Source organism: Carcharhinus amblyrhynchos, chromosome 17 (assembly GCF_965287045.1).
Source record: "Carcharhinus amblyrhynchos chromosome 17, sCarAmb.v2.hapA, whole genome shotgun sequence".
NCBI lineage: Eukaryota > Metazoa > Chordata > Chondrichthyes > Carcharhiniformes > Carcharhinidae > Carcharhinus > Carcharhinus amblyrhynchos.
Window position 1 is genome coordinate 42,737,062 of NC_137340.1, and position 19,319 is coordinate 42,756,380.

Sequence of the window (19,319 nt, forward strand, 5' to 3'; positions counted from 1 at the left end):
TGGGGAATTTGCCTTAATGAGGTCCTACCTTGCATCTTGTAGATGGTACAACTATTACTCTTGTGTGTCAGTGAAGGAGGCTTGTCTGGGGTACCAATTAAGTGGATTGCTTAATCCTGAAAGGTGTCAAGCTTCTTGAGAGTTGTCTAAGCAATGGACAAGTATCCAATAACAATCCTGACTTAGAATCCATACAATGTGAAAGGAGGCCATTCGCCCATCAAGCCTGCACTGCCAACAATCTCACCCAGGCCCTTTCTCCATCACACCAAATATTTATCCTGCTAATCCACCATGACACTAAGGGGAAATTTAACATGGCCAATCAACCTAACTTGGACATCTTTGGAGTGTGGGAGGAAACTGGAGCACGGAGGAAAACCAGGGAGAACATGCAAACTCCACATGGACAGTTGCCCAAGGCTGGAACTGAACCTGGGACTCTGGCGCTGTGAGGCAGCAGTGCTTAACCATTGTGCTGTCTGCAACTTGTGCCTTGTAGATCATCTACAGGCTCTGGGAAGTCAGGAGGTCAGTTACACGCCATAGGATCCTTAGCCTCTGACTTGCTCTTGTAGCCATATTATTTAAATAGCTTGTCTAGTTGAGGTTTTGTTCAAGGGTAACCCTCAGAATGTTGATCGTGGGGGATTCAGCAGTCATAATGCCATTGAATGTCAAGAAGCAATGGTTAGATCATCTGTTGGAGACGGTCATTGTTTTTCACTCGTATGGTGAAAATGTTGCTTACATAATTTAGACGTACGGAAGCAACTTTAGTTGAATTAAAAAGAAAGGCATATCTCATCATTTACCCTTCTTAACTTTGTTGTTTTGAAAAGTTTTGTTAAACAAAATGCAAGGTATTTTTAATTAAAGTAGCAACTGAATTCCGATCTCAACTTTTTTTATTATATTGTTTCTCTATATCTGATGCAGGTTTGTGGATTTTGCAACAATTTTAAATCTCTTATGATGTTCATCAGGCACATGAAATTAGATCCATTTCTCTGCTATTTTATGGCTGCTCCTCGTTGCAGTAGCGAATGTCACAAGGTAGTCGCTTTCCACCCATAGGTTTTCCAACTTTTAAAATGTCATCCTGACGGGAATTGTTAGTTCTTTTTTCTCTCCACAGATGCTGTCAGACCTGCTGAGATTTTCTAGCATTTTCTATTTTGGTTTCAGATTCCAGCATCCGCAGTATTTTGCCTTTATCAACAAATTCACATTGTGCTTCCAACTTCCAAGGTAATAAGAATGGACTCTTGTACAACTGGTGTCTTCAGTTAACTGTGCACCACAAATTGCTCCAGGACATTTCAATGTTGCCATTGTTTGGAAATTGTGTAAAGAGAAATTTCCTCAAGGAAATGCAACTCCAGTTGTGTAATATAAGACACTGCATTCAATTGATAAATGTAATCAAAAATCAAACCATTTTGACTCTAGTACTTACGTGCAGAAGAGCAAGTCTCTGCTCCGGGCGAAGGTGGCTGAACTCATCACTAAGCACAAACTGAATTGCTGCAAGAACGAAGAAAGACGACAGACAGAAACATTAGAACAAATAAATATACTTCTGTTCAGAGGTCACTCAGTTATAACAGCACAACATATCTTCGGCTAGTTTACTGGCCACAGCATCTTATGTACAAGATCGTAAGGATAGTTAGTTGAAATTAAGCCCTATTCTGTAGCCATTTGCTTCTTTCAAGCTAGAGGATGCTGAAAGTCTATGATCCTAACAGTGTGATTTCATCGTTGTCGTGTAAAATTAACTCTTAAATTGCTACACATTCTATTGTGAACCAAGACATAAACTGGGAAGTTTGATCATAATTCTGAAAAATGGTGCTACCAGCAAACAATTTTAGCACAAGCAAGACCTGGTGTTTGTAAGGTCTTCCATATGGCAATTTATAATATCTTGCTTGTAACATTTACATTTGAAAGACTTTAAAGCCTGAAAAACGGAAAGCATCTTGTTTATGGCTTATATTATTTGATTCACTTTTCCTCCTCTCCAGGAATCTCACTGTTGATACAAGAAAGTATGTGTCTTGCTTGCATACCACAAATAACATTCTTTTGCCTTCATACAAGCGTAGAAGCAGCAGCAACCAAAGAAAGTACCCTTGATTTTCCCTCCCTCCAAAAATTTGCTCCAAAACTGAGTATGTTTAAAGCAGCACAAAGAATGTCACATAATCACTTATGGCCATTAGTAGATGCCCTATCACTCCACATTCAGTTCATGAGAAATCCATCATTATTTAATTGGAAACCGTCCCCTACAAATGTTACTGCCAATAATAAAGACAAGAGTTTAAATACAGAATTTTCCACAAATATTTATTCATTTTAATATCCCTCCATATTGCTGGAGAATTAGCATTGAGAGTTTACAACGTCAGTCCACTCGATAGCTTAAACATAAGAACAGTTTCCAAATATAAAAACCTATTCCAAAATTAAGAAGCGGTAGATCTTACCATAGAAAAAATTACTTTTCCCAGATCCATTTCGGCCAACTGAAGAGAAAGAAATATAGTTACAGATGTTATTTAAAGTACTATACCTTTTCATTATTTTAACAACTGTGCAAAGTTATCATTCCAATAGCTTCAAACAGGAAAAGCTTTGAACAAAAATGTATATGCAACGCAAAATAAAATTCTAAATCAAAAGGAGGATATGGAGTTAGCAGGGTGTTGGTGAGACCATATCTGGAGCATTGTGTCATACATCTCCTTGTACAAAGCTTTGTTTCAGTACTGCGCAAGTTTTAGCTCGATTCCACAGTCAAATACAATGAGAATGTTACCAATGGAGTCAAACTGACTTGGGGTGGCATGATGGCACAGTGGTTAGCACTGTTGCCTCACAGCGCCAGGGAACCAGGTTCGATTCCCAGCTTGGGTCACTGTCTGTGTGGAGTTTACATGTTGTCCCCATGCGTGCATGGGTTTCCTCAGGGTGCTCCAGTTTCCTCCTTCCTTCCTGAAAGACATACTGGTTAGGTGCACTGACCCAAACAGGCACCGGAGTGTGGCGACTAGGGAATTTCACAGTAACTTCATTGCACTGTTAATGTAAGCTTTACTTGTGACTAATAAGTAAACTTTATTTTATTCTTGTTAACAGTTCTAAAGAGACTCTCAATTTTCAAATAGGGATTTTATCAAAAAATTTTAAAAAGCTTAAAATCATAATCTATTAAGAATTAGAATTTCAATTACACGATTCAGAATTAACATTCACAAGTAATTTCAAAAATATCACCACAGTAAAGAAGTTGAAAACTAGTTCAGCTTGCATTGAAGTTTACTGTAGAGATGCATTAATCAATTAAAAGTTAATTAGAAAATTTCTTACAACGTAAATAAACATTCTGGACAAATTTTTTTGAACTAGCACTGTTAGAAACTTACCTATGACATTATGTTTGGAGCTGAAAGGATCAACAATTGTTTGATCCCTGTAGCTGCGAAAACCCTGGATAATCACCTGGGAGAAAAAAAAAGTACAATTAACTTTAGTTTGCAGTGCTATAAAACCAAAGTCAACTCCTAGTGAACTCAAATCTTAAGATCCATACGCTTCACCTTACAATAGAAAGAAGATTGGTAGACTGAAAATACAATCCAAAGCAATAATGGGAGGGAGGATACAAAAAAATTGTAATTATTAATTAGGCATTATATTTTATGCATACCTTGAATCTAACTACTTTTAACATTTAAACCGAGATTGCGAGTTCAAGTCCCATTCAGATCATGAACAGAAGCAAATACAATGCTGAGGGAGTACTGCACTATCAAAGGCATCATGTTTCAGATGAAATGCTAAACTGAAGCCCCACTTGCCCATTTAGGTAGACATGAAAAATCCCACGCCACTATCTTGAAAAGCATAGGATTATCCCAGTGTGTTCTGAACAATATCAATCTTTTAATTAACATCACAAAAAAAATTAAGAGCTATGCTGTGCACAATTTGGCTGTCATGTTTCCTTTACTGCAACAACGCCTACACTTCAAAAGTACTCCATTGATTGTAAAGAGCTTTGGAAAGCCCTGTGGTCGTGAAAAATGCTATGTAATTCTCTAAAATTTTTCCACATAAGGCACTAGGACCACTGGCATCAGCTACCAACATAGTAACAAATTGCCAAGAGAGCTTAGCCTACGATACACCTGGAAGCAAGATAGAAAACCTGACAAGACTGCATCCTCTTCAATGATTACAGCTTACCAATAAAAGGGGGACGTTGCAACTGTGGGAAAATAATACACTAATAGTTCACAATGGAGACATCTTCACAACAGTGAGAACTTGCAACATCGCAAAAGATAAGATGCTAAGACATTCACCGAAGGATGATCCTTTGGAGAGGAAAACCACTCTCCAGTAAAAGCATCCAGGAAGGTTATCAAACAAGTCGTTGAAGTCACTTCACTCCTACATACTTGGCTCCTTATAAGCAAGAAATTTGTTCAGTGTAGTACTGGGGATTGCTGCACTTTTGGAGGTTCCTTTTTTTTGAAGGGAACATTAACCATGTTAACATTTCTCCTTCGATTAACGATAAAATAAAAGCAAAATACTGCAGCTTCTTGAAGTCTGAAATAAAAACAGAAAATGTTGGCAAGAATTTTGGCAGAAGGGTAATATGGACTTGAAACATTAACTGTTTCTCTCTCCAGCGTCTGCCAGATGTGCTGAGTTTATCCAGCATTTTCTGTTCATATTACAGATTATTTGATCATTGTCACTTTGCTGTTACATTAAAAGTGACTATACCTTGAAAGTACTTCACTGGCTGTAATGTGCTTGAGGCTGTGTGCTATGCAAAACAGCTTTCACTGTGTTTTCTCAAGTGCAAGGTATTAACGTGTTTGTCAGTTGTGGCTTGTTATATCAAACCATGAATTTTGGGCTGAGTTTCTGCTCACAAGTAAAGAAAATGCAATTGTGCTCCTCGTTTTCTACATATTTCTTGGGTGGCCCATCAGACACAACTATTACTCCAGTAATACAATGTGGAAAAGTGTAAGGTTCTGCACTTTGCTAGCTAGGAAGAAGAGGCCTAGACTATTTTCTAAATAAAATATAGGAGCAGAATTAGGTCATTCGGCCCGTCAAGTCTGCTTCTCCATTTGATCGTGGCTAATATGCCCCTCATTCCTATTTTCCTGCTTTCTCCACATAACCCTTCAACCCATTACCAATTTAAAGTCTGTCTAACTCCTCCTTAAATTTACTCACTGTCCCAGCATCCAGCACACTTTAGGGTAGCAAATTCCACAGATTCACAACACTTTGGGTGAAGTAGTTTTTCCTCAACACTGTTTTAAATTTGCTACTCCTTATCCTGAGGCTATGGTTTCTCATCCTAGAATGCCCCACAAGAGGAAGCATCCACTCCATGTCTACCTTATCCATTCCTGTCATCATCTTACCTACCTCAATTTGATATCTCCTCATTCTTCTAAATTCCAGAGAGTATAGGCCTAAACTGTTCAATCTCTGTTCAAATGGGGAAAGGCTTTAGAAATCTGAAGGGACTTGGGAGTCCTGGTTCATGCAGGTTCACTTGGTAGTTAGGAAGGCAAATTTAATGTTAGCATTCATGTCTAGAGTGCTAGAATACAAGATGTACTGCTGAGGCTGTACATGGCTCTAGTCACACCCTATCTGGATTATTGTGAGCAGTTTTCGCCCCACCAAAGGAAGGATGTGCTGGCCTTGGAGAGGGTCCAGAGGAAGTTCACAACAGTGATCCCATGAATGAAGGGTTTGTCACAGGAGCAGCTAAGGAGTCTGGGTCTATACTCAATGGAGTTTAGAAGGATGAGGGAGGGATCTAATTGAAACTTATAGAATACTGACAGGCCTAGATAGAGTGGACATGGAGGATGTTTCCACTAGCGGAAGAGACTAGAACTCGAGGGCACAACCTCAGAGGGAAAGGACACTCCTTTAAAACTGAGATGAGAAGGAATTTCTTCAGCCAGAGGGTGATGAATCCGTGGAATTCATTGCATAGAGGACTGTGGAGGCCAGGTCATTGAGTGTCTTTAAAACAGAGGTAGATAGCTTCTCGATCAATAAAGGGGATTGAAGGTTACAGAAAGAAGGCATGAGAATGAGCATAAGAATCATATGGCCTAATTCTGCTCCTATATCTTATGGTCTTATATACACATCGTAAAAGTGTCAAAGCCACACAGCACTCTTTCTTTGAAGTTGGCTGTGTGAGGTAACAAGCTAAGATACCCAAATGAAACCATTTGGTGTTCTCAAGTGGAGTTCGCAGCCATAAATTCAGTCTTGCACTTCAAGAAAACCCAGTCCTTTCAAATAACTCAGGCACCACAAGTTGCCACACGATAAAGGCATCGTATAATGGTGAAGAATGACGACTTTGTGGTCAAGAAACACAAAAACAAGGATAAGGGGAAAAGGCAGGGAAATGGCACTAAGCCAAGGTGCTCATATGGAGAGCCAGTGAAGACATGATGGGCCAAATGGCTTCCCTCTGCACCATAATAATTACTGCTCAGTAACTAAGCACGAAAGTCATTGTTTGATATAATGAGCCACAACTAACAAACATAGAATTCCTGCAGCCCATAGAGCCTGCACCAACAACAATCACATCCAGGCCTCTCTTTAGCCCCACGTATTTACCCTATTAATCTCCCTGACACTAAGGGACAATTTAACATGGCTAATTAACCTAACCCACACATCTTTGGACTGAGAGAGGAAACCGGAGTGCTCGGAGGAAACCTACTCAGATGTGGGAAGAAATTCCACACAGCCATGCAAGGCCAGAATTCCTGGCACTGTACCACTGTGTCACCTTGCTTGCCATGTTAAACATGTTAATACCTCGCACACGAGAGAATACCGTGAAAGCTGTTTTGCATAGCACACAACCTAAAGCACTCTACAGCCAGTGAAGTACTTTCAAGGTACAGTCACTGTTTTAATGTAACAGCAAAGTGACATTGATGAGATAATCTGTAATAAAAATAGAAAATTCTGGATAAACTCAACAGGGCTGACAGAACCTGCGGAGAGAGAAACAGAGTTAAAATCTTGAGTCCATATTACCTTTCTAACGAAGTTCTATCCAGTATTTTATGTTTTTCTTTCATATTTCCAGCAAGCATAATATTTTGCTTTTATTACCAGATAATCTGTCATTGACTGAGGGAGAAATATCAGTAACATTGTCTCCTCGGAAAGAAAGCACCTCCAAAAGTGCAGTGATCTCTCAGTACTACACCTGCATGTTAGCCAAGAATTTTTGTTCTCAAGTCCCCAAGTGGGAAGAAGCAAGACTGCTATCCACTGAACCACAGCCGATATGGGTAGTACATCGTACCAAGATTGCATTTGCCACACGATTGAATGAAGCGCACACTACATATGGCAGATGCCCCCGAAATGGCTTGGATAATCCATTATCGTGAAAGCTTAATGTTATGGTAAGAACCTCCATCTTAAATGAGCAACTAAATCTGAAGGAGATGCTACATGTATGCCATTTTGCAGCAAATGATACAACTTTAGGGCAGTATGTATTAAAAAAATCTATGCTATTGGTTACATTCCTTTGGCATGTCCTGACAGATCTGTGTACAGGATGTAGCAAAGTCTTGGAAGTACGTGTCAGAAGTAGATAGCTAATGTAGATTTGAGACTGTTTACTGAAGAGTTCTGTGAAGAGATTGATAAGAGTTCAATTAAATTGAAATAGTAAAGGTTCAGAAAAAATGTTTCTCCTTGATAAAGTATTCTATAAACTTTCACCTGACTCTTGTTCCTTTTGTCCATCTCACCACGTAACATGCCCAGATTAAAAAGTGTTACTGAATACTGATCAAGGTTAGTCAGGACACATTTATCTACATTTCACTTGACAACACCACAATCTGTTATTAATATTGTGAGCCTATTGGTGGAAAGAAGATGATTACAAATCAACATTTGCAGCCCTAAAATCTTCCAATTCTGACATACTATCGTTTCTTTCAATAAACAGTTGTTCAATTGTTCTCATGAGCCAGCCTGGCCTGTCACAAACAGCAGTTAAGATTCTTAAGTTTTACCCTTAAGAGAGTGTCCATAACCATTCATTACAATAACCACACAGTGAACTTTATGTGGATCATGTTCCACATTTCTAATCGCCTCTAAGTAACAGACAGTAAAATCTATTATTTAACAATAGTCTACATCAAGTGTAATGAAGTGGAAACAGTCAAGAGTTTCAAGTTCCTAGGTATCCAGATCACAAACACCCTGGCCTAGTCCCTTGAAGCTGACTAAAATTTTCAGTAACCCTTTTTAATCTGGGCATGTTACATGGTGAGATAGACAAAGGGGACAAGAGTCAGGTGAAGGTTTACAGAACACTTTATCAAGGATAAACATTTTTTCTGAACTTCTACTATTTTAATTTAATTTTAGTTAAGAAAAAGAATTGTGAACATAGACCAGTTTATCGATTTAGTCGACACTGAGAAAGTAACCCGCATAATTAAGGACCCCCCACACCCCAGACATTCTCTCCTCCACCTTCTTCCATCGGGAAAAAGATACGAAAATCTGAGGTCACGTAACAATCAATTCAAGGACAGCTTCTTCCGTGCTGCCATCAGACTTTTGAATGGACCTACCTCGCATTAAGTTGATCTTTCTCTATGCCCTAGCTACGACTGTAACACTATATTCTGCACTCTTTCCTTTCTTTCTCCCCTATGTAATCTTTGAACAGTATGTTTTGTCTGTAGAGCGCACAAGAAACAATACTTTTCATTGTGACAATAATAAATCAAATAAAGCTGCAAGATCAACTCCAGTTTTTAATTCTAAACTCAGCACAATGAAGCATTGGAAATTTGGCCACATGACAATACTGAACATTAGAAAAGTTTGCATTTTCATGATAAACTGAATAATGGTACAAAGCTTGGAACAAACATATATCTTTCTCAAATTAAGCATCAAAATCAAAATATTTTACCTTTAATAACACTACATAGGTAAATTTGATAAGTACCCACTATTTCTAAAGGATTTTTGCGATGCTGATAGACTTTGATTTATTATTGTCACATGTATTAACATACAGTGAAAAGTATTGTTTCTTGCACACTATACAAAGCATACCATTCCTAGAGAAGGAAATGAGAGAGTGCAGAATGTAGTAGTAGTTATAGCTAGGGTGTAGAGAAAGATCAACTTAGTGCAAGGTAAGTCTATTCAAAAGTCTGATGGCAGCAGGGAAGAAGCTGATCTTGAGTCAGTTGGTACGTGACCTCAGACTTCTTTAATCTTTTTCCTGATGGAAGGTGGTGGAAGAGAGAATGTCCAGGGTGCGTAGGGTCCTCAATTATGCTGGTTGCTTTGCCGAGGCAACAAGAAGTGTGGACAGAGTCACTGGATGGGAGGCTGGATTTCTGTGGTTAGTACTGCTACCTCATAGCACCAGGGACTCGGGTTCAATTCCAGCATTGGGTGACTGTGTGGGAGTTTGAACATTCTCCCCATGTCCACGTGGGTTTCCTCCCACACTCCAAAGGGCCTGGGTGAGATTGTTGCCAGCCCAGGCTTGATGGGCCAAATGGCCTTCTTCTGCACTGTAGAATTCTATGACATTATCTAAAATTATATAGCTACTAGTAAACATTCTTAAATAATATAGTCTCTAAATTGACATTAATTTATCAGAAATGAAAACTGTAAAAGTCAAAGTTTAATCACTACAGATATCAATAACTATCCCGTTTCTACCAGCAGCTGTACAGAGAGCAATGTAGGTTTCACAAATCAACTTCACACCCACTTATCCACAATTGTGTCAGAATACACTTTATCTGTTTAGTTTAGGTCTTTCTAAACACAAAAATGGATTTTAATACCAGGAAAAACAACATGCAATGCATCATATAGAATTTACGGAACAGAAAGAGGCCATTCAGCCTACGGTGTCAAAGCAACTACCCACAGGACTTACTTTACCCTTATCAACATACACTCCTTAAAGGAGATCACCAAGGTTTCAGTAATCTGCAAACATGAAATTTTCATAATGTGTCTTTAGAAGAGTGAAAAACATCCAGCAGGAAAATTACAGGTCTTGTCTGGGGCAAGTACGTTGAGCTCTAACACTCAATGAAAGTAGTACTGACTGCACATCTGTTGCTAATGGAACCTGAGGTGATAAGTTGAGAGGATCATGCAACATTAAGTGTATTGACTCAAGTGTGATTTTCTACAACTTACTGGAATCAGGTGCGCACACCTTTATACAAAGATCTGTGGAAGCATGAAGCTCTGTCGCCAATACGTTGTTTAGACAGCAGTGTACCTTTCACAAAGCAATTGCAAAACCCAATGACGCAAGACTGAGATTGAAAGATCTTTGCTTGGAATTAAGGGTTATGGAAAAAAAGCAGGTAGGTGGGAGTCAAAATATAGATCAGCTACAATCTGAATGGTGAAACAAGAGTAATCCTATACTTCTCCCACTTTTAGAGCAAACGAAATAAACTAACTCGAATTAACTCAGGGATAAAATAAAAGTGGCAGCTCCCCAACAGGAAGGGGAACAGGCTGAACAGAAACAAGGTGCAAAGGAAATTTAAAACATTAAATCATAATGTGATTATCAGGGTCTATAATGCACTCCAGCCCCTGCGGTGCCCAACAGGCGCAGAAGGCGTCAACTGCACCTGTGGACACTGCATGCTCCCTCTCCAGGGAACCTGGCCGCAAACATAGCCACAGTAAAGGGGCAGACAGTCAGGATGGATGGCCCCATCGATCGCCTGCTGCTTGGACCTGTTAATGGCACATTTCGCCAGGCCTAGGAGCAGATTAATTCTATGCTTCACAGAGGCCTAATGATGCTACTATAATTTGTTTGTTTTCTCTTCCTGCGCTTGGTGGCGCACAAGGTTGACTTTCACCTATTCTCATGGCACTCTTATTTTCACCCGAAACAAGTCGCTAACATGCTGTCAGAGGCTTATAGTTTTGAGGTGCGGCACTCTGCATCAAGCATGACTGAGTAAGAATCTCTCCCACTTTTCTTGCCTGCCATTGGTACTTGGGATGTAGAGACGGCGGCGTTGGACTCGGGTAAACACAGTGAGAAGTCTCACAACACCAGGTTAAAGTCCAACAGGTTTATTTGGTAGTAAACGCCACTAGCTTACGGAACGCTGTTCCTTCATCAGGTGAGAGGGGAGTTCTAATCACAAACAGGGCATATAGATACACACAGTTTATAGAACACTGATTAGAATGCGAGTCTTTACAGCTAATCAAGCTTCAAAAATCATTGGGAAAAACGCCCTCCAAGGCAGCGTTCACAACACACGACAGTGCAGAGTCGCTTAGCAGAAACTGATAACCGAGTTCCACACAAGAGGACAGCCTCAACCAGGATCTTGGGTTCATGTCACACTATCTGTAACCCCCATGACTTGCCTGAACTTGCAACATCTCACTTACTGTCCTGTGAGGAGACAATACACACCTCTTTAACCTATGCTTAATGCTATCTCCACTCACACTGTCTGCACCTTTAAGACTTGATTAACTGATTAACGGTAAAGACTCGCACTCTAATCAGTATTCTGTAAACTATGTGTGTCTTTATATGCCCTGTTTGTGATCAGAACTCCCCATTCACCTGATGAAGGAACAACGTTCCGAAAGCTAGTGGTGTGTACTACCAAATAAACCTGTTGGACTTTAACCTCGTGTTGAGAGACTTCTTATTGACACTTGGTACAATGATGTTACAGGTTGTTACTCAGCCTGTTGGCCACATTGGCCTGAACGCACCTACCTGGGTCATCAAGTCCTGGGGAGCGACTCGAACCTGGAGCTTCTGACTCAAAAACAAGGTTGGTACCCACTACACTACAAGGACCCTCCCACATATCTCTATAGTACACTAACAAAAATTAATTCTGACACATCATCTAGAAAGCTTTAGTATTCTAATTCAGTCTAAATGTCTACGTATCCTAAATGGAGAGCTACATTTAATCCGGGAATGTTTTGCATTCTGGTTTGTTTCAAGCATTTTGAAATATCTTTGAAATTTGAGAATGTTCAAATCTGGTACATGTCCAGTCTAATTATTTTAAGTAATGACCACATCTACATAAAATACTCGTCAAATATGCTGAGCTACAAATCAAGGAGCTCAAATAATTTCAGCCACAGCATCAAAGCAATTTGCTTTTGGGTGCTGACGCTGTTTTGCAATTTATTCCCGCAGCCAGTATTTTATTTTGTGTTTCCAAAAACTGCTTACTCTCGCATGCTAGCAATGTGCGGATTGCACAGGGTGGCAATGTGCAGTTGCAACTAAATGAACCAGCAGTTGATCAAAAATCTGGGCATTCAAACTGATCATATGTTTGCCCACAGCAGTAATAGCATCAACCGTACTGAGTGCAAACCAGAAATTAAAAAAGGCATTGAAACCAAAGTCTAGTGTCTGAGATCGCAGAAAGTCACAGTGGACATGCTGATTTTATGCACTATGCAATTTAATTAGCTCTCAGATAATACAAAGGATATTTACCTTGCGTCGAAGGATACAGCAGCAATTTTCATAGAATAAATTTCACTTTGGGTTCACAACTCTCACCAACTTTTACAGATGCACCATAGAAAGTATTCTTTCTGATTGCATCACAGCTTGGCATGGTTTTGCTCTGTCCAAAACCGCAAGAAACTACAATGGGTTGTGAAGGAAGTGCAGTCCATCACTCAAATCAACCTCCCATCCATTGACACTGTCTACACTTCCCTCTCCTTTGGAAAAGGAGCCAGCATAATCAAGAACATACTCTCTTCCACCTTTTTCCATTGGGAAAAAGATACAAAAGTCTGACAGCATGTACTAACCGACTCAAAAACAGCTTCTCCCCTGCTGCCATCAGACTTTTGAATGGACCTACCTTGCATTAAGTTGACCTTTCTCTATACCGTAGCAAAGATTGTAACGCCACATTCTGCACTCTCTTTGCTTCTCTATGTATTGTGTGCTTTGTCTGTATAAGGCGCAACAATACCTTTCATTGTATACTAATAAATATGTGACAATAATAAATCAAATTAAATCAAAAAGTAAATAGCCACTCCAATGCATTCAGGCAGAGAAGAGCAAGATCTCTTCCATGGCAGCACCCAGAAGTTAAGGGCTTGCTAAGTATAGATTAAACATTTCTCAGATGGGAAGGTAGATGGTTAAAGGGCATTAACTCCAATGCGCTTTTCATTTTCTGTTCAACAGCAGTATTGAGAGAACATAAGAAATAGGAGCAGGAGTACGCCATCTAGCCCTTTGAGCCTGCCCCGCCATTCAATAAGATCATGGCTGATCTGAAGTGGCTGAGTTCCACTTTCCCGCCTTCTCCCCATAACCCTTAATCCCCTTGCCTATCAAAAACCTAGCTACCCGCGTCTTAAATATATTTAGCGAGGCAGCAGAGGTGGGGAGACTCTTCCCGCTCAGAAAGGACAGTAGGACTAGGGGGCATAGCCTCAAGATGGGGGGGGGTTTTAGAACAGAGTTGAGGAGGAACTTCTTCACTCAAAGGGTGGTGAATCTCTGGAATTCCCTGCCCGTTGAGGTGGCGGAGGCTGCCTCGCTAAATATTTTTAAGACGCAGGTTGACAGGTTTTTGATAAGCGAGGAGATTAAGGATTAGGGGGAGAGGGCGGGAATGTGGAACTGAGCCACGACAGATCAGCCATGATCTTATTGAATGGCGGGGCAGGCTCAAAGGGCTAGATGGCCTACTCCTGCTCCTATTTCTTATGTTCTTATGTACTTCAACGGGCAGAGAATTCCAGAGATTCACCACCCTTTGAGTGAAGAAGTTCCTCCTCAAGTCTGTTCTAAACTGCCCCCCCCCCCCTTTATCTTGAGGCTGTGCCCTCTAGTCCTACTGTCCGTTCTGAGCGGGAAGAGCCTCTCCACCTCTATCCTATCCATCCCATTCATCATCTTGTACGTCTCAATGAGATCTCCCCTCATCCTTCTAAACTCTAACGAGTACAAGCCTAGTTTATTCAGCCTCTCCTCATAGCTCAACCCCCTCAACTCCGGTATCAGCCTAGTGAACCTCCTCTGCACTCCCTCCAAGGCCAAAATATCCTTGCGCACGTGCGGTGACCAAAACTGCACACAGTACTCCAGCTGCAGCCTCACCAGTGCCCTGTACAGTTGCAGCAAGACCTCCCTACTTTTGTATTCAATCCCCCTCGCTATGAAGGCCAGCATCCCATTCGCCTTCCTGACCACCTGCTGCACCCACAGGCTGGGTTTTTGCGACTCATGCACAAGGACCCTGAGGTCCCTCTGCACTGTAGCATGCTGTATCTTTTCGCCCGGTAACTAGTAGTCCTTCCTACCATTATTCCTACCAAAGTGGACAACCTCACACTTGCCAACATTAAATTCCATTTGCCAGTTCCTCGCCCATTCGCCAAGCCTATCTAGATCCCTCTGCAGACTTTCCACACCCTCCGCACAATTTGCCGTTCCACCAATCTTTGAGAGGTTAAGCTCACAGGCTGCCCACAGATGGAGCGATTTCATGCACAGTAGAAAATTATACATCTGATTATGAAATGGTGTTAGGATTATATTTTAGGATAACAGACATTAAGAGAAAGAAATATCTAAAAGACGACTCAGTTTTCTACAGGAAAGCACTTTGAAGAAACACTAGCTATATTGTATGGTAATTTTTTCCAGGCATAATCTTCACTAATTCATCTTTCACAATTTTGCCTAAAATGTTACAAACAAAAAAATCTCTATGCACATTTCAAGTGCTAGTCGTATACGTCACCTTTTGTTTACAAGTCTTAGAATAGACAATTGTAGAATAGAAACAATGCAAGAGCAGTGCATATGTCCAGACAACAGAAAAGAAGAATCCTTAACAAAACTGAGCTGCTTTTAAGATGGAGCTGAACTCAATTATACTCCAACTAAATATTGAAAAGACTGAAGACAAAATTGTTTCCAAGCTCCAGGTCCATCCTTTTGGCCAGCAACCGTAAGGTTGAACCAGACTGCTTGGAACGTTAGTTCATAATTTACCCAAAGATGAGCTTCCAGCCACAAATGTGCCAAAGACCAGCTATTGCCACCTCCCGTAGCACTACCTGAACCCATCCCAGACCCAGTTCATCCACTGCTAAGTCACTCACCCACCTATCGTTACCTCTAGACTTGGCTACTATCGACAGCTACCCACATTCAACCTTCTGGAAACTTCAGGTCATTCAAAAGACTGCTGCCCATGTCCTAACTCACACCAAATCCCCTTCACACAGCTCCCATGCTCACTGGCCTGCACTGGTTGCTGATTAAGCAACACCTCACTGTTAAAATTCTCAAGTCTTACCTTCAAATTGCTTTGTGGCCTCTCCAGACTTTTGACAGAAAATGCAAACTTACCACTTTTTCAAGTACTCACCCCTCTTCATTTTCAGGAAACGTAGTGGAGAACAGTGGAGATGAAGTAGAAATGGTTGAGAGCTTCAAGCTTTTAGGTGTCCAGCTCGCCAACAACCTGTCCTGGCTTCCCCCCCCCATGCCAACATTATAGTTAACAAAGCCCATCAACTCTTCTTTCTCAAAACACTAAGCAAATTTGGCATGTCAGCTATGACTCTCACCAACTTTACGATGCACCACAGAAAGCATTCTTTCTGGTTCTATCAGATTGGTATGGCTCTTGCTCTGCCCTAGATCACAAGAAACTACAAAAGGTCCAGAATGTAGCCCACTCCATCATGCAAACCAGCCTCCCATCCACTGACTCTGTCTACACTTCTGGCTGCCTCGTCAAAGCAACCAGTATAATTAAGGACCCCAGACATTCTCTCTTCCACCTTCTTCTGTCAGGAAAAAGATACAAAAGTCCAAGGTCACGTACCAACCGACTCAAGATCAGCTTCTTCCCTGCTGCCGTCAGACTTTTGAATAGACCTATCTCGCACTAAGTTAATCTTTCTTTACACTTTAGCTATGACTATAACACTACATTTTGCACTCTCCTTTCCTTCTCTAAGAACAGCTTAGCACAAGAAATACATTGCACTGTATATTAATACATGTATCAATAATAAATAAAGCTTTTTTTTACAGCTAAAGAAAGCACTCCAAAATCCCCATTACTCTAGTTGTGCCAACTTAACCCCTTGCCCTTACTATTGTCAGCGCACGCTTCCTTAGCTCACATTTTGAAATTCCCTCCCCTTCCAGGCTCCTTCATTCTGTCTCCATTTCAGCCGCGGCATTTCTGTACTTAAAAGACATTTTGTGACTGAAAGCTGCTCTCTTTACAATGGTGATTCATCATTGACAATCATAACAGGTCAGATAGCACATCAGCAAGCTGCAGCCTCCGGGACAGTATTCAAAGCAAGATGACAACTCTCTGAACGCTGCCTGAAATGCGACTTGTCTTGTGCTGGCGCCAATCCCCCAGCAAGCAGCCTGGAATGGAACTGACTGCGTGGACTTTCCACTTTCGTGAATAAAGCGTGAGAAGTGGGGGTAATGCGTGGACCTTCTACTTCTGTTAGTCAATGAAGGGGGGCGGTTAAATAGATCCTCCATCCTCATAAATAACATGGGAAGAGGATCAGAAACAGGGGCGCGGGGGGGGGGGGGGAAGAATGGAAGTTCGGCCGGGGCCTGGCACTCGGGCTTCCCTCTTTGAAAAGTAACCGAGGGGGAGGGGGACATTAAAGTGGATTTAATTCCAATGTTTATTCCCCTCTCCTCCTCAGGCCACCTCGCCTCCAGAAGCCTCCCCGTCCCTATGAGCGGCGCAGGGCCTGCGGCTTCAGGTTCAGGCCCCGGGCCTCTCTTACCTGTTTAATGTACATCTCTCCGCTTCGGCCTCAGCGGCACCAACTTGCAGCGAACAGCGGCCACTCTCCCTTTCCCTTCTCCGCCCGGTGTATTATTTGTTTGTTTATTTATCCTCCGTAAACTCCGCTGCTGTAAATCCGCCCGGAAAAAAATAAACAAAAAATAAACTCAAAAGCGGCAAAAACTCGGATAAAATGGCGGCTTCCCCCTCCTGTACCAATTCACAGACAGAGGGGGGGGTGACAGAAATATAACAGGAGAACTTCACAGGATTATCGCCTCCTGTAGAAGCAAATATCCATCAGTAATTAGCAATACTTTAATTTTATCTTCAGCTTTCCATTTCTTTATTTAACCATAAAACAGGAGAACGCTTTGATTGCTTACATTGTTACTGTTTCCCCCCCTCTTTGATATTGGTTTGATCCCAGTGAGGTCAAAGGTTTGGCGCCAAATGGAAGTTCTGGCGCCTGGAGCTGAAGTTGCTGTTAAAGGGGCATGTCATTGCGTCCCTTTAAAAACCTTTATGTCGGAGGTCGTTTATTTCAGAGACTGAGGGGGCTAATGTAAATCTCATATAATGTAGTTATTGAAAGATTTGCCCTCGACTGAGTATTGCAGACTGGCACATTCCAAGGTCCAGGATTATGTGCTGAGCGACGCGCTCAAGCTTGAGCCACTCGCCGCAAAGGCACAATGGGGAAAGGCCACCGCGTAAATCCTTTCAACCGAGGCAGGCCAACGGCCCGGTAACTGCAGAATACCCTCGGCCTGTGTAACAATGTGCCAGTCTGAAAAATAACAGCACACAGTAAAATCTGAGGCATGTGGGATGGATAGGATAGAGGTGGAGAGACGCTTCCCGCTCAGAAAGGACAGTAGGACTAGGGGGCACAGCCTCAAGATAAAGGGGGGGGCGGTTTAGAACGGACTTGAGGAGGAACTTCTTCACTCAAAGGGTGGTGAATCTCTGGAATTCTCTGCCCGTTGAAGTGGTGGAGGCTGCCTCGCTAAATATTTTAAGACGCGGGTTGATGGGTTTTTGATAAGCGAGGGGATTAAGGGTTATGGGGAGAGGGCGGGAATGTGGAACTGAGCCACGACAGATCAGCCATGATCTTATTGAATGGCGAGGCAGGCTCAAAGGGCTAGATGGCCTACTCCTGCTCCTATTTCTTATGTTCTTATGTGTATAGTTTTAAGCAATGAAATGACATGAATGTAATGTGGTGTAAATAAGCATAGTATTGTACTGGAAAAACGATTCTCTTTTGAACTGCTTGTAATTTTTCAATCTGTTGGTTTGCAATTGTCTATTTGAGAGTTTTTTTTAATAAATAAAGTATATTTTTGAAAAAAATATATAATTTGGTTACTGTTGATGGGTGGGTTTTATTAATTCAAGGTCTTGGGACATACTCTACTCCACTTTCAGGAGGTTACATCCAATTCCAGAAACCCAAGCCATCATGGTAAATGCATGTTTAGGCTTAGGTTTTGCAACTTATTTCATCATATTAAACCCTCAAATGTAACTTCCCTATGGTAGCCAACATTCTCAATGAAATTAAACGCCTCCACTCTGCTATTTGTCATCGATTCCAAATTGTTATGATCCAGGCCAGAAATTTCAAGATCTTTTATGAAATCAGCCTAAGTCGTAGGTTTTGCATTTTCAATTTGGCGGAAATGTTTCATTCCAGGTATGATTCAAGTGACCCACTAGGAACCTTTTATTAAACAAAGTTGACTTAAGATCATACATTTATGTAAAAGATACAGAATCAAAAGAGAAAATGCTGGAAAATCTCAGCAGGCCTGGCAGCATCTGCAAGGAGAGAAAAAAGCTGACACTCAAGTCCAAATGACCCTTTGTCAAAGCTTTGGTTTCTGATTCCAGCATCCACAGTAATTTGCTTTGATATAAAAGATACTAAAATCTAAGAACACGTACCAACCAACTCAAAAATAGCTTCTTCCCTGTTGCTATCAAAGTTTTGAGTTGTCCTATTGCATATTAAGTTGATCTTTCTCTACACCCTATCTGTAACTGCAACACTATTCTGCACCCTCTCCCTTCTTTCTCCCCTACCTAACTTACGAACAATATATTTTGTCTGTATTATGAGCAATAAACAATACTTTTCACTGTATTCCAATACATGTGGCAATAATAAATGAAATCAAATTTATTTTTCCAAAAATCCTACTGCAAACATCGACTATCTCAAATAAGAACATAAGAAATAGGAGCAGGAGTAGGCCATCTAGCCCCGCGGGCCTGCCCCGCCATTCAATAAGATCATGGCTGATCTGCCGTGGCTCAGTTCCACATTCCCGCCCTCTCCCCATAACCCTTAATCTCCTTGCCTAT

General features: G+C 41.2%; 1 protein-coding gene across 1 annotated transcript in view; it reads right to left on the reverse strand.

Moving 5' to 3' along the window:
• Positions 1 to 17,172, reverse strand: part of smc3 (structural maintenance of chromosomes 3) — a 94,238-nt gene extending 77,066 nt beyond the window's left edge. Inside the window, exons 1-4 of the mRNA XM_080205863.1 lie at positions 16,945 to 17,172; positions 3,435 to 3,510; positions 2,496 to 2,534; positions 1,460 to 1,527 (exon numbers count right to left, since the gene is read on the reverse strand). Of these exons, the coding sequence (XP_080061989.1) occupies positions 1,460 to 1,527; positions 2,496 to 2,534; positions 3,435 to 3,510; positions 16,945 to 16,959 (198 nt within the window). The 5' untranslated portion in view covers positions 16,960 to 17,172. The remainder of the gene's footprint in view (positions 1 to 1,459; positions 1,528 to 2,495; positions 2,535 to 3,434; positions 3,511 to 16,944) is intronic.
• Between the last annotated feature and the right edge of the window lie 2,147 nt (positions 17,173 to 19,319).